Source organism: Cibotium barometz, chromosome 40 (genome assembly GCF_041138505.1).
Source record: "Cibotium barometz isolate CiBa-2024 chromosome 40, ASM4113850v1, whole genome shotgun sequence".
NCBI lineage: Eukaryota > Viridiplantae > Streptophyta > Polypodiopsida > Cyatheales > Cibotiaceae > Cibotium > Cibotium barometz.
In genome coordinates, this window is record NC_141085.1 from 8,522,332 (window position 1) to 8,536,013 (window position 13,682).

General features: G+C 45.8%; 1 protein-coding gene across 1 annotated transcript in view; it reads right to left on the reverse strand.

Annotated features, from left to right (window-relative positions):
- Positions 1-274: 274 nt before the first annotated feature.
- LOC147615165 (DNA-binding protein) overlaps positions 275-13,682 on the reverse strand; it is an 81,811-nt gene continuing 68,403 nt past the window's right edge. The window contains exon 15 of the mRNA XM_086779179.1: positions 275-935. Within this exon, the coding sequence (XP_086635305.1) occupies positions 762-935 (174 nt within the window). The 3' untranslated portion in view covers positions 275-761. The remainder of the gene's footprint in view (positions 936-13,682) is intronic.

Sequence of the window (13,682 nt, forward strand, 5' to 3'; positions counted from 1 at the left end):
AGATGATTGGGGGGCTACTCTCACCTACTAGGCCATTGCAGCATGCCCAAGGCATAACCTTTTGTTACAACTAGAGATTTAGCATGTTCGCATGCATGAATTTTGTGCCACTGCAAAGCGAAAAAAATCATGAAAGCAAAGTTCCACACACAACTTCACAGCAAGGGATCATGTACATTCAGACACTGGTAGTGCTATCATAATATACAAACCTCAATCCAGATTATCATATAACGATTTAATATTTACAGTATTAAGTAGCAATTGTGCCCACAATTAAGTTTTATCGAACATCCTATGAGATTTGATGAATGTGTTTACAAAACTTTTACAGTGTTTATTTTTCTACAATAGTAATTTATACACGTGTATGTTGCTACTCTTGCCAGAATCTTCCTTTAAATGTGCCACTTGCCTTGCACTTTCTGGCATTAACATGGCAGGATTTACTACTTGTTGATAGAAAACTGCCCTGGAAAACACCAACACAACCCTGCTAGCAACATTGGCAAGTTCCTGGTTCACTTCATCCTCAGTATGTCATCACAAAACATTAGGCATTTGAACAAACATAGAAGACAAATAAACCATCCTAGATGTGCCATTTCAAAGAGCTGCAAATAGCACCAGATCCTTTGTCAAGCTCTTCAAATGTTTTGGTGGCCGCCACCATGGTCTAAAACTTCAAAGACATCATTAAACCACATCATTTCCATACACTTTTGATGTCTCAACCCTCGAGCATTTCAAGAACTTCCCATTTAAGAAACATATTCTGAGGCACTCAAATATTCCCCATGCTCCTCAAAATACTTTACAAGACGCTTGAGAAACCCATGGCTGCTGACTGTTTCTGTATCACATACCAGACAACAGTGCCTGCGAGATCTTGTGACTGCCACATTCATTCGCCTCTGATCACTTAAAAACCCAACCTGCAAAAAGGGCAAACGTTACAAAATTGTGCATGGAAAAAATATAGACAATGTAACATATATACATGTGTGTGTGTGAAATATGCACACACATGCGAGCACACAGTCTGGAGAGAGAGAGAGAGAGAAAGAGAAACAATACGTACATATGTGTGTGTGTGTGTGTGTGTGTGTTGTGTGTAATATGCACACGCACACACTCTGTGAGAGAGAAAGAAAGAGAGAAACAATATATACACATATATGTGTGTGTGTGTGTGTTGTATGATGATTTTGTATGTGATATGTGGATTGATTACTCCTTGTGTCTCTCGGATCATGCTCCGATATGCTTGAAAATACAATTCGGCTCTTGTTCTGCCAATGATTCATTAACTAGAAAGAGACTCCTCCATGTCAATAATGCTTATCTTAAGCATGAGGTTTTCCGCAATCTGATTGTGGATATTATTTCGCCATTGATCTCTCAAATGCATGTTGATATGGACACAGCATGGTTTCGTTTTGTTATGCGGATTCAATGTGTGATCCAGGATTATGGCAGACACTATTTATCGCATTTCAGAGAGCAAGTTCAACAGGCCAAAGGCACTTGTCAAAGTTTGATGCATCTGGCTAACACTTCATCCCTTACTGAAACCCAGATGACAGAGTTGCTTTCTGCTCGTGCTTTGTTGCATCGTAATGATGAGAGAAAATTGACAAAGTGGCAGACTAGAGCTCGCCAAAAAGCTATAGCGGATAAAGGATGCACTTCTAAACAATTCTTTCGTCATTTACATCTTTCTAGGCAGTCTCAAACTATTAAGAGGATTAAACTCCCGACTGGTGATTGGACTACCTCTCGTGTGGAGCTTGCACGGGCCATGGAATCTCATTATGGCAAGATTTTTGAGGCCTCTTCTCTCACGCAGGAAGGTCGAGAGGCTCGTCGGTTGTTTTTATCTCAAGTTGCACCGATTTTATCGGCGCAGCAGGCTCAACTTTTGGAAGCCGCCTTCACAGAGACAGAATTGTATGCCAGTTTGTGTGATTTGGGTCGTTGGAAATCTCCTGGTTGGGATGGCCTTACTGTAGAATTTTTCTTGTCGTTTTGGCAATACGTGGATCAGCCACTATTGTTAATGATAAACAGGGCATGGGAGCAACAGGTTTTGCCTTCATCTTGGAAAGAAGGCTTGCTCAAGTTGATTCCAAAGCAAGCACTTTGTGAAGAGTTCTCGCAATGGAGGCCGATTACACTCATGCCTGTGGTTTATAAATTGCTTGCTAAAATGCTTGTCAATAGACTTAAAGGGTTTCTGCATGATGGTTTGCATCCATCTCAGTATGGCTTCATTCCACGAAGGCAAATTACTGATAATTTAGCAAATGTCATCATTGGCATGGAGTATGCGAAATACACTCGACAAGATGTATTGGTCATGCAGGTTGACATTGAAAAGGCATTTGACACTGTTCTTTGGGATTACATTGCAGATACCATGCTTCGGCTGGGATTTGGGCCTAAGCTATCCTCTCTGGTTTATTTCTTGTATGCTGACAGTACATCTGCCGGTTTGTTGGATGGTTTTCTCACAGATCCTTGGCATTTGGGACGTTCAGTAAGGCAAGGTTGTCCTCTCAGTGCTTTGCTTTATGCGATTGCTACTCATCCCCTGCTTATGTATTTGGAATCTTTGACTTCGTCTGGAAGATTGCAGGGCTTGAAATTACCCTCTGGGAAACATTTTATTGCGCAAGCTTATGCAGATGATTCTCTCTTTATGCCTCGCAATCACCAAGATGATGTGGAACAAATTATGCACACTCTTCATTTGTTTGGATTGGCAGCAGGCCTCAAAGTGAATTTTCGTAAATCCAAACTATTGGCTCTGACTGAGTGTGATTGGCATAAGCTGCTTTGGCCAGGCGAACTTGTTCCTCCGAACATTATAGTTCGTCATTTGGGTTATCCGCTGGGTTGGACTGTATCGGCTACACGGAAATTGGATTGGGTAGCCGAGCGCTTGCACTCCAAGTTGCATTATTGGAAGTTGTCCACTTGGCCGCTTCATGTGCGTTTGAGAATTGTGCAATGCATTCTTGTAGCTTATGTGCAGTTTTATCTACCTTTGCTATATTGGTCTCAATCCCGCTTGAAGTCCCTTATGTCAAGTATATTGGCGCATTTCTGGCGCACTTCATCTCGTGGAAAGGGCCTCAGATTGTTATCCATGGACAAGTTATGCTCTCCTAAGCGTCTTGGAGGCCTGAATATTTTGGATTTGAGACGTCATGTTTTGGCTAGGAAAGCTATGCTTTTGCCGGTTTTGTTGGATCAGCAGCAACCCTGGACTCTCATGGTGTCCCATTTGTGTCGGCATATTGTCACGCCATTCTATGGTCATTGGCAACCCACATACTGGGATCTTATATGTGGAAAACTTGAAGGACACATTCCGGGATGTCCTTTCACTTCTTCTCTCATTATTGATTGGAAGGAAGTTACTTCACATATGATTTGGCATGGTTCCCGATCTTTGATGGGCAATTCCCTGCGGCTAGAGAGTTTGCATTGGAGTCGTGTATTTTCTTCCACTTTGGTTGACCGTTCACCTCGTCAGGCATATTTTCTATCTCAAAAAGGAATTTGTCAGATACATCAGGTGGTGGATGACACAGGTCAGGTTCTTTCTTTCTCTGTTGCGGCGGATCGTTTTCAATTGGGATCCCATTATTCTCATCTTTGGACAGAAATTCAGCGGATGATTGCTGATATTTCTCCTTTACCTCGCCTGAATGTGGATTCCCGTCTATCTGATTGGAATCTTGGAACCACTGCTATGGAATGTATTTCAGCTGGGACAGTTTATGCCCTCTTGCAATCGGATGCATGGATAGTCAGACATGGTAATCAGCTATGGTCTCTCTCCAAATCTTCAATGTGGTGGAAACGTACATTGTTTCGCATTTGGAAAAGTCATCTGCCTCTTAAAGAACGCCTGTTCTTGTGGCGCTGTTTGGTTGGTGCTCTTCCTGTTGGTAGCTTGTTACATGCACGTCATATTGCGCCTTCGCGTTGTGTCCGATGTAAAGCTACTGAGGAGACTGTCCCACATTTACTATGGGGTTGTGTATGCTCCAGATCGTTCATTCGCCAGGTCTCGACTGCTCTTCGCCTTCGTTTCCCTTCGGGCATTTTTCACAGATGCTTTTGGCTTTTTGGGGTGTTACAAGCATCGCAGTCTCAGTTTGCAGTATTTTTCAGCTGGGTCCGATTCTGGGTCTTTTGGACCATATGGCATGTTCGGAACAACCTCATGTTCCAAGCCAATGACATTGTTCCCTTCCATTACTTCAAGTTCTCGCTTGGTAACGCGCTTCATTTTGCTTATGATGCTGGGGACATCACTCTTGATGCTTATAGGATTTACTTTGATTGCTTCTAGGTGGTGGAGCCTATAGTTACTTTTCTTTTTTTGGGTTTTCCTCGCTTACAGGTTTCCCACTTGTAAATGAAAAGTGTGATCTTTTTGGTGGGTTTTCCTCGTTTTGAGGTTTCCCACTTGTAATTAATGACATTGAGCTTTACAAAAAAAAAAAGTGTGTGTGTTGTATGTATAGCGTGCATGTTGGGGAGGGGGGGGGGTGTTCAACAGTGCGGCCCTCTGTGTGTGTGTGGAGAATCCTATTTGTGTCTCTGAGTTTTCTTTCCTTTCCTTCATGGTGCAGCCTATAGCTACTTATCTTAGACAGGTTTCTTCTGTTGAGCCCAAACACAGACAATTACAATCTGAATTGTAGCCTCCTCGCTCTGCGCGACAGCCACGAATTGTGGCAGTTTTGTGTGACTCTTGAGGTAGGATTTGAGGACATTTGACGAGCATGGGATGATTTTTGTTTGTTGCTCAAAATTTCCTCTTCCTCACACGAGCTGGAGTGCCCCCCCACCCCCCCCCCCCCCCCGGCGGGCGCGCGGAACATCGTTGACCTCTCCTCCTTCCGCACTGTCCCTGCTTGCGCCCCAGCTAGCTACCTCTGCTCACCTTAGGCCTCCCAGGCCAATGCTTCATATGCAGATAGATGGAACATCTCGCATCCTCAGGGGGCAGGATCCCTAGGCAACAGAGCACCAAGACCAAAACCGTGGATGACTCTGCTGCCGGAGAGTGGTTGACCGTTGGCCCGCACTAGGGCTGCTAGCCGACTTCCAGAGCTGAGAGGCATCGCTGAGCGCGCCAGGCTGGCAAAATACAGGAGGATTCAGTTTTGTCAGAGAACCGTTTCGAGCATTCTCCCCGCACCCTCCCTCTCTGGTGGATCACTCCCAGCCGCTCCCATCTCCCTCTTCCCCGCTTTCCCATCCCCATCCCCATCCCCCCACCTCCCCCCCCAATCCCCAACCCTTGCCTTTGACTCTTCTTGCAGCAATCTCCCCTGCCCCGTCCTCTTCTAAGCCTACCACCCCCCCCCCCCCCTCCCACCACCTCTCCTAAGCATTCCGCCGCCCTCTGGCTGCGATTGATCCGAAGCGAACGTAACCGGCGAGTTCCATTCTGAGCATTCGAAAGAAGCTTTTGTACTGGAGTTTTGCGAGGCTTTCCTTAGCCGGCCGAGTGGTGGTGGCGAACCAAGTCCTCCTTGCCACCATGTGGTATATTACTTCTTGCTGGGCCTTCTCCCGAGTTTGCATTGGTCAGGTACAATGGTTGATCTGCAACTTTTTGTGGGCCAACAGTGATGGGAGGCCTACCCAGGCCAAGGTGGCTTGGAGAGTGATCATTCAACCGAGACACAGAGGGAGCCTAGGCATCATTGACCCCGCCATTCAGAGCCATGCCCTGCTAGGCAAGTTGATTGTAGGACTTCTCCCAGGTGGTGAGCCTTGGAAGGCCTTTCTCTTGGCTAGGATTTCATCCTGTACTTTGAGCCTGGGGAACCCCTGGCCGCAGAGCACCAGATGGATCTTCACAAAGATGGGGGCCCACAGTTTTAGCCCAACTTTTGAGGACACATTTGCTGCCATCTCTTATGCTCATGTGGGAGTAGGTTCTACTTCAGGAGCTCTTTGAGCATCTCCCCTTAGAGGCGTTGCTAGCTATATGGTAAGTGGGCATGTGTTGTCACCACACACGATGACCCAAAGCCCTTTGGCTACCAACAAGTTACGGATCATAAAACTCCACACGGAGTAGTTTGATCCATCCAACTTGTCCTCCACACCAAATACATCTATAGCATTTTGAGCCATGTAGACAAAATACACTTGCAAGCAAACCAAGCACCAATGTGCACTGCCAAGCAACCAAATGTCCTATGCAAACTTTTGCCTGCAACCTCAAGCAAGTATAAACCTCCACCGAATTGCCCAAGTACACTCAATGTGTATACATGTGTGACAAATCACTGCTGTAAGCCCCTGTTACATGCTCCAAACTGAAAAGCCCCAATTTTTATGCACTGTGACTGCTTCGATGTGGAGTCAATTGCCCAATTTTCACAAAAGCCCCAAATTTATGCAACTGAAAGAGGCTCAATTGACTGATTTTGGCCTTAATTTGAAAAACCCCCAAATTCCAAGAAAAGCAGGATGTTCAATTTTAGCAATTCTGCATCAAATTGAGAAATCCACAAATGGTGGTACCTGACATAGCCTTCAATTTTCCAAGCAAAGGGGAATTTTGCCAAACCCCCAAATTTTTGTACCTGCAAATCAAGTACTTCTAGAATACTGAATCGAATAAAAAACACCGTTTGCTGTACCTTTTGCGAGACACACAAGGAATCTTTGAGGGCACCGACGGAAACTGTGCAGGTACAACCTGGTCGGAGACGGGAGCAAACTCGGTCGGGCTGCAGACGAGCTGGTGACGGCAATGGCGAGATGGAGGCGAACAGATGGCGACGAGCTATAGGGCGACCAAGCGGCGGACGCCGAGCTGAAGGGCGACGGAGATGAAGCTGCAGTGTGATGGAGCAACAGCGGCCATGTCGGCGTCGAAGCTACTGGAACCGATGACGGACTTCGAAGAAGTTGGACAGAAAGGGACTCAAAATATTGGAAAATATGGCCTGTGCCACATAAGGCATAGGTGTGGCTGAGCTTGCCCACCAGCGCCCCCTGTGGAAAGAGCACCATAGACGGGCGGTAGCGATGGCGGCGGTTCGTAGTCCAGTAGCACCGCCCAAAAGAGGAGGCGGAAAGGAGCGGCTAGAGGCAGCGCTGGCAGAAGCAACTGTCGACGGAAACTGTGGAGCGCCGGGAAGTGCAGAAAAAAGTGCGGATACTCCTCAAACACCACCCTTTGCCATACCTCCATCAACACTAGCACTACTTCTCCTCGTCGACATCCCACCAGCCATTATTTCTTCTATGCAAATACAAACTATATTGATGGCATTGATCTACTGTTGCAGCTGTATCATAATTTCTCAGCAATTCCACCAAGTCATCCATATCGTACAGTTCTTCTTTACTCCATCCCCTCCATGCCAGTTGCGATTCTGCTCTCGGATTATCAGAGATCCAAACTCCTCACAGTTCCGTCGATAGCCCTAAGTGTGCTTCAAGCTCCTCTTTGAAATACTTTACCTCTTCCTCATCATACAAGCACTAGTTGTAACCTTTATTGATGACTACTCCAGATTTTCTTGGGTGTATCCCTTGAAAGCAAAATCTGATGTATTTCCATGTTTTCAGCATTTTGTGGCACAAGCTGAAAATCAAACAGGTTGCAAAATGCAACAAATCGAGGGGGGGAATACATGTCCATTGCTTTCAAAGCATTTATGGCAGAAAAAGGCATAAAGCATCAATACACGATGCCATATTCTCCTCAACAAAATGGTGTTGCTGAGAGAAAGAACAAGTCTTTGATGGAAATGGCTAGATGCATGGTTAAAGGCAAAGGCTTGCCTCACAAATTCTAGATGGAGGCAATAATGTGTGCTACACATGTGTTGAATAGATGCCCTACCAAAGCATTGAAAACCATAACGGCATATGAGGCATGGCACGAAAGGAAACCTAGAGTTGATCACTTTAGAGTTTTTGGATGTATAGCTTATGCACATGCCGAAAATTTAGACCAGCCATTGGCTGAATTTTTTGGACAGCCACCTTCGGGCCCACTTAACATGTTTGAAGGACTTCTCCTCATAGTCACAGGGGGGGGACGGACCCCTGGGATGGGGGAGCGCCGTTCCATAACGGGCGGGAACGGAACCGGCCAGGGAACGTGTGAGCCCACGCTGCAACAAGGGGACGGCGATTTCGAGACAGCGGGACGGCGGTTCGTGTGGGATGGAGCTGGACGGGACGGTCAGCGGACCGTTGCGCAGTGTGCCGTTGCGCCCTGTAGCTGTTGGGCGCCTAGCCGTTGAGCAACCCTCCCCATTTGGCCCATGGCTATAAGAAGAGCCCCCATTGGCAAGGCTCAAGCAACTTGCAAGGCTCCTGGCTCAAGCTCAAGCCTCAACGCTCCTCAACTTTCAAGGCTCAAGTGGAAAGCTCATTGACAATTTGGCTCAACACTCCTCAACTTTCAAGGCTCAAGACTCAAGTGGGCATTGGGCAACCCCGGCAAGGCTCTAGCTCTCCTCAACCCTCAACTTTCCAGGCTCAAGTGGCATTGGGACCTTGGGTAAGTTGTAATTTCAAGTTCACTTGTAGTCTTGTTGCTCTCCTACACTCACCTCTTGCTCTAGCCTCTCCATTGGCAAGCCTCTCCTACATCTCTCTCCTACTCTCGAGTCTCACCTCCATTACTCAAGGCTCAAGTGACAAGCCTCTCCTACATCTCTCTCCTACACTCACGGTCTCACCTCCTCTTGCTCTAGCCTCTCCTACATCTCTCTCCTACACTCACCTCCAGTGCTCAAGCCTCCTTGGCACTTGCCTCCATGGCATCATCGCGACCATCCCCCGCACCTCGTTCCGGCGGCGCCAATACGAATAGAGGAAGGAGGACCGAAGGGTTCATTAGTGACGAGTTCACTTCTTCACCATTGGCTTCCACTGAGACAGGAGCTCTATGCAAGGAAAAAGCAGAGAGCCCTGATTTTTGGAAAAAAGTGAAGTGCATTGATGCTATGGTTCAACCTATTGTCCACATGATGAGGCTTGTGGATGGTATGAAGCCATGCATCGGCAAGGTATATGAGGCTATGGACAGCATGATAGAGAAGCTGAGGGATTTGGAGCCAGATGAGGACAGGTACGAGGAGATCCGTGCCCTATGTGTGCGTAGGTGGAACTCCTACTCCTCTCCTTTGCATGCAGCAGCCTATGTGGTGGACCCTGAGTTTCAAGGTAAAGGCAAGAAAGTGACGCAGAGGTGAGCAAGCTATGGAGACTTGTCTTGACTCGATTTGTGCCTGACCCAAATGTTAGGCGGAAGATCCGTGACCAGTTGTCCAGGTATAGGAGCTTTCAGGGCTCTTATGGAGACATGGATGCATAGGATGATCGCTTCAAAGTTGGGGCTGCTTTGTGGTGGGAAGATTTTGGTTCGGATGGACCTGAGCTTCAGCATCTAGCCATCCGCACTCTCGCCAGGCAGTGAGTTCCTCTTGCCTAGAGCAACTTTGGAGCTCATACAGTCACATTGCATCGAAGAAGAGGAACCGTCTTGGGGTGGAACGGGCAAATGATCTAGTCTTTGTGAGTGCAAACTTGCAAATGCTTTGCAAGAGTGCAACTGCAAAGGCTGATGCATTTACTGAGTGGGATTGCAGGCATTGCAGGGACCCATGATCGTGAGGCCAGCACTTCACATGCCCCTTGAGGCTTTTTGACATATGTACTACTCTAGTGATAGTCTCTTTTTTGTATGCCACTTACGTGGTTAGGGTCTAGGCCTTTGCCCTTGTCTTTTGCTTTAGCCTTTGGCGACTGGGTCCTAGGTGCCCGATCTCCTTTTTTGTAACACCCATTTTTTTGCTGGTATGACTTAATATTGATGCTTTGGAAGTGTAAAGTGACTTTCTTTTAGTATTGTTAAGTTTCTTAAATGAGTGCTTACTTAAAATTGCATATTTTGTATGCCGTCCCCCGTTCCCCGTCCCGTGTTACTATGCTTCTCCTATTAGAAATTGATGGCTCAACGGATCAGCCATCAACTTTGCCTAATGGACAACATTTGGGTACTCAAAATCAGCCCATGAATGAGCTCATTACACCTCAAAATATGGAGGAAGCAGTGGAATAAGAGCGGACAGCAACGGAAGAGGCTAGAGTTGTGCCTCGTTGGCTGCTCCGTACTTTACAGGAGAGCAAATTTTCAGCTCCACTTCGTAGCAAGACTCGGGCTGGTTCACGTAATACAAGAGAACACGAAAATATTGCTTGCATGAGTACACTTTGTGATGCAGATGACCTAGATTCATGTGAAGAGGCTCATGAGGATGAGCATTGGATGCAAGCCATGCAAAATGAGATGGATTCTATCCATAAAAACAACACATGGGATTTGGTAGACTTGCCTGCTGTCAAGAAGTCCATTGGCACAAAGTGGGTTTACAAGTTGAAAAGAAAGTCTGATGGTACCATTGACAAGTACAAGGCCAGGCTAGTGGCCAAAGGTTATGCCCAGAAAAAGGACATTGATTATGATGAGACTTTCACACCTACTTCTCGTATGGCCATAGTTATATGTGTTGTTGCATTGGCTGCCCATCATGGATGGAGAGTGCATTAGTTGGACATAAAATCAGCTTTTCTCAATGGGGATTTACAAGAAGTGTATGTAAATCAGCCCATTGGTTTTGTGATGCATGGTCATGAAAACAAAGTATGCAAGCTTCGAAAGCACTTTATGGTCTCAAACAAGTCCTCAAGCTTGGTATGTATCTTGGTATGAGAAGATACATACTTATTTAACCACGTAGGGATTTCGCAATAGTCCAACAGAGAGCACCCTCTATGTGAAAGAGGATCATGGTACTTTGATTATGCTCATTCTTTACGTGGATGACATGTTGCTAACTCGGAATGATATGGATAAAATTTCAGCATTCAAAGCTGAATTGCAAATATCATTTGAGAGACAAATTTGGGATTGTTGCATTATTATTTGGGCATACAATTTGTGCAGACAGATGTTGTGATTTATGTACACCAATCAAAGTACATTCAAAACCTGTTGCACAAATTTGGGTTTCAAGATTGTAAGCTCGTCTCTACTCCGATGGATCCACGGCTGAAATTGAGCATGTATGATGTTGGAGAGTCTTTTGATATGAGTGTTTACAGCCAAGGAGTGGGCTGCCTCATATTATGCAACACACGCCCGGATATTCAGTTTGGGGTTTCCTAGTGTAGCAAATTTATGCACAGCCCAGGTACAAAGCATTGGCAAGCAATGAAGCGGATCTTCTGCTATCTTCAGGGCTCCTTGGATCTTGCGTTGGTATATCCAAGGGGAGATAGCTTGCAGTTACATGCTTACAGTGATTTCGACTGGACTGGTGACTATGAAACACGCCAACCAAGCAGTGAAGCGGAGCCTCCGCTATCTTCAGGGCTCCCTAGATCTTGCGTTGGTATATCCCAGGGGGGGGGGCAACTTGCAGCTACATGCTTACAGTGATTCCCACTGGGCTTGTGACTATGATACCAGCGGGAATTGTTCCTTTTTGGGGCATTCATGCATATATTGGCAAATATGCTATGAGTAGTGCCACATGTGAACATGGGCTAACCAAGGGCACTTTTCTCCCTTTGGGTTTTTCCCCTTGGATATTAGGTGTGAAAGGACACCACTCATTTATTGTATTTTGATATTGTGGAGTCAACCCCCAAGCTCCACACATTGTATGCTGTCTTCTTTGTGTGAGCATCTATCACCATCTCTCTCTTGAGAGTGCTTGCTGCTGTTCATTCTCTGTGTGTTCCTACCTATGTGCAACCCTAACCCTAACACGGGATGTGTGGGAAGACACCATTTTCATCCGTTGGTATGGGACTTCCCGCACCAAGTGCAACTTGGCAAATATTGTGGTGTATATACCTTGCGGAGTAGTTGCACTCGGGCAAGGGCTCATTTTTCATGGCAAGGAAAGTAAGGTTCATATGGGTGCTTTCGTGTGAGCAAGGGCATGTTCTTTGCGCATGGTGGCTTGCAGCAAAGGTGGAATCAAGTGCGGCCACTCTTGCGCAATGCAATACCCCAAGAGGAGATTGAAGTGATGGTTGAACTCTCAATGGTTTAAAGTTTCTTTATGTTTTATGTGTGTTTTCATCAATACACTATGTTTTTAGGTGGCGTCTATAAGTTTTTATATATATATAATTTATGAAAGTATTGATTTTTCAAAACCTTGCAGTCCCTTAGCCAATCTAGCTGACCAATACAAAATAGCATTTGCTACAGAGTGGGAACTTACGCATATCGCGTCATGCCATTCGGCTTGTCATACTACTCCATGCTCTCACAATGGCAGAGAAGAGGGGGATCTATAATCTGCCTCTGAAAAGATCCAACATGTTTGTACTCCATTGCGAGGTGTGCAGCTGGCAACATGAAAGATAAAGAACTTCTTCCAAGGCTTTGTCCCTAAGAGAAATCCTCTGATAACTAGGTTGCAAAGCAATGCCCTAAACTGAATGTCCATGTCTATTGTTTCTGAGCCCCCCTCCTATTCAAATCCCGCTTCTGCTTGGAGCAAGTGACTGAACCCCATGCACTCTAGGCCAAGTATCTTTTGTACCATCCAGGTCTGACCACAAACAATTCCTGATCAATTTCATCTGGCTAATGCATGCTAGTGAAAAGTACCATCATGATGCAACAAACCACGCTGTTGTTGCAACAATAACTCTAGAGACAAGGTGCCTCATAGAGCTCCAGTATAGAAGTGTTTTGCATATGCTCAAGAAAACTTGCGCAGTCTGTTCTCTGGAAGATATATCAATCCCAACTTGACACCCAAGATGTCTAGTGGGGGTTCCTTTCTCAATCCATGTACAACCAAGCTCTACACCTCATGTGGGTCTGTCTGAATCACTGGTAGGAATCCAATAGATTTGTGCCAGTTAATGAGTGTACCTACAACCACACAGAATTCCTCTAATGCAACCCAAAAAATACTTAAGCAAGCATGTGAGGCCTCAAGGTACATGGCAGAGTCATCTGCCAACTCAGAATCCAAAATTTCCTCTTCACTCCTCAATGGTAGCTGTCAACCAAATAATCCCTGCTCTAGAACGAAGAAAAATGTTCAGAGCCCTTGCAAAAAGATAAAGAAGTGGAGCCAAAGGGCAACCTTGCTGCAACACCCTGCAAACTCCTTTTCCAAATCTCAGAAAACCCTATGCATCTAAGTGTCCCTTCCAGTAAGCCCCGGCCCCCAATCCACTCTTATCATATGCCTTCTCAAAGTCAAGCAGAAGGGTAGCTAAGGGCTGATTACTAGCCTTATCTCATTCTACTACTTCCCAAAATAAAAAGATATTATAAAATATGCTCCTGCCTCAAAGGAATCCACTCTACGTTTCATGAATAACCTCCTGCAAGATAGGCTGCAATCTCAAACTAACTGCCCTTGCAAGGAGTTTATATGTGATACCAAGCAAGGTAGTAGGCCTCCGTTGACTGATCCTCGTCTTTTCAACTCTTTTAGGGAAAAGATAATTAAGACCCTCTGTGAGGAAAGAAGGCACAGGTCTTTTGTTCCATATCTCTTGAAAGACCAACATAAAGTCTGCCCCAAAGTCATCCCAAAATGCCAAAAAGAAGGAAGGTGGCAAGCCATCGTCTCCGGAGC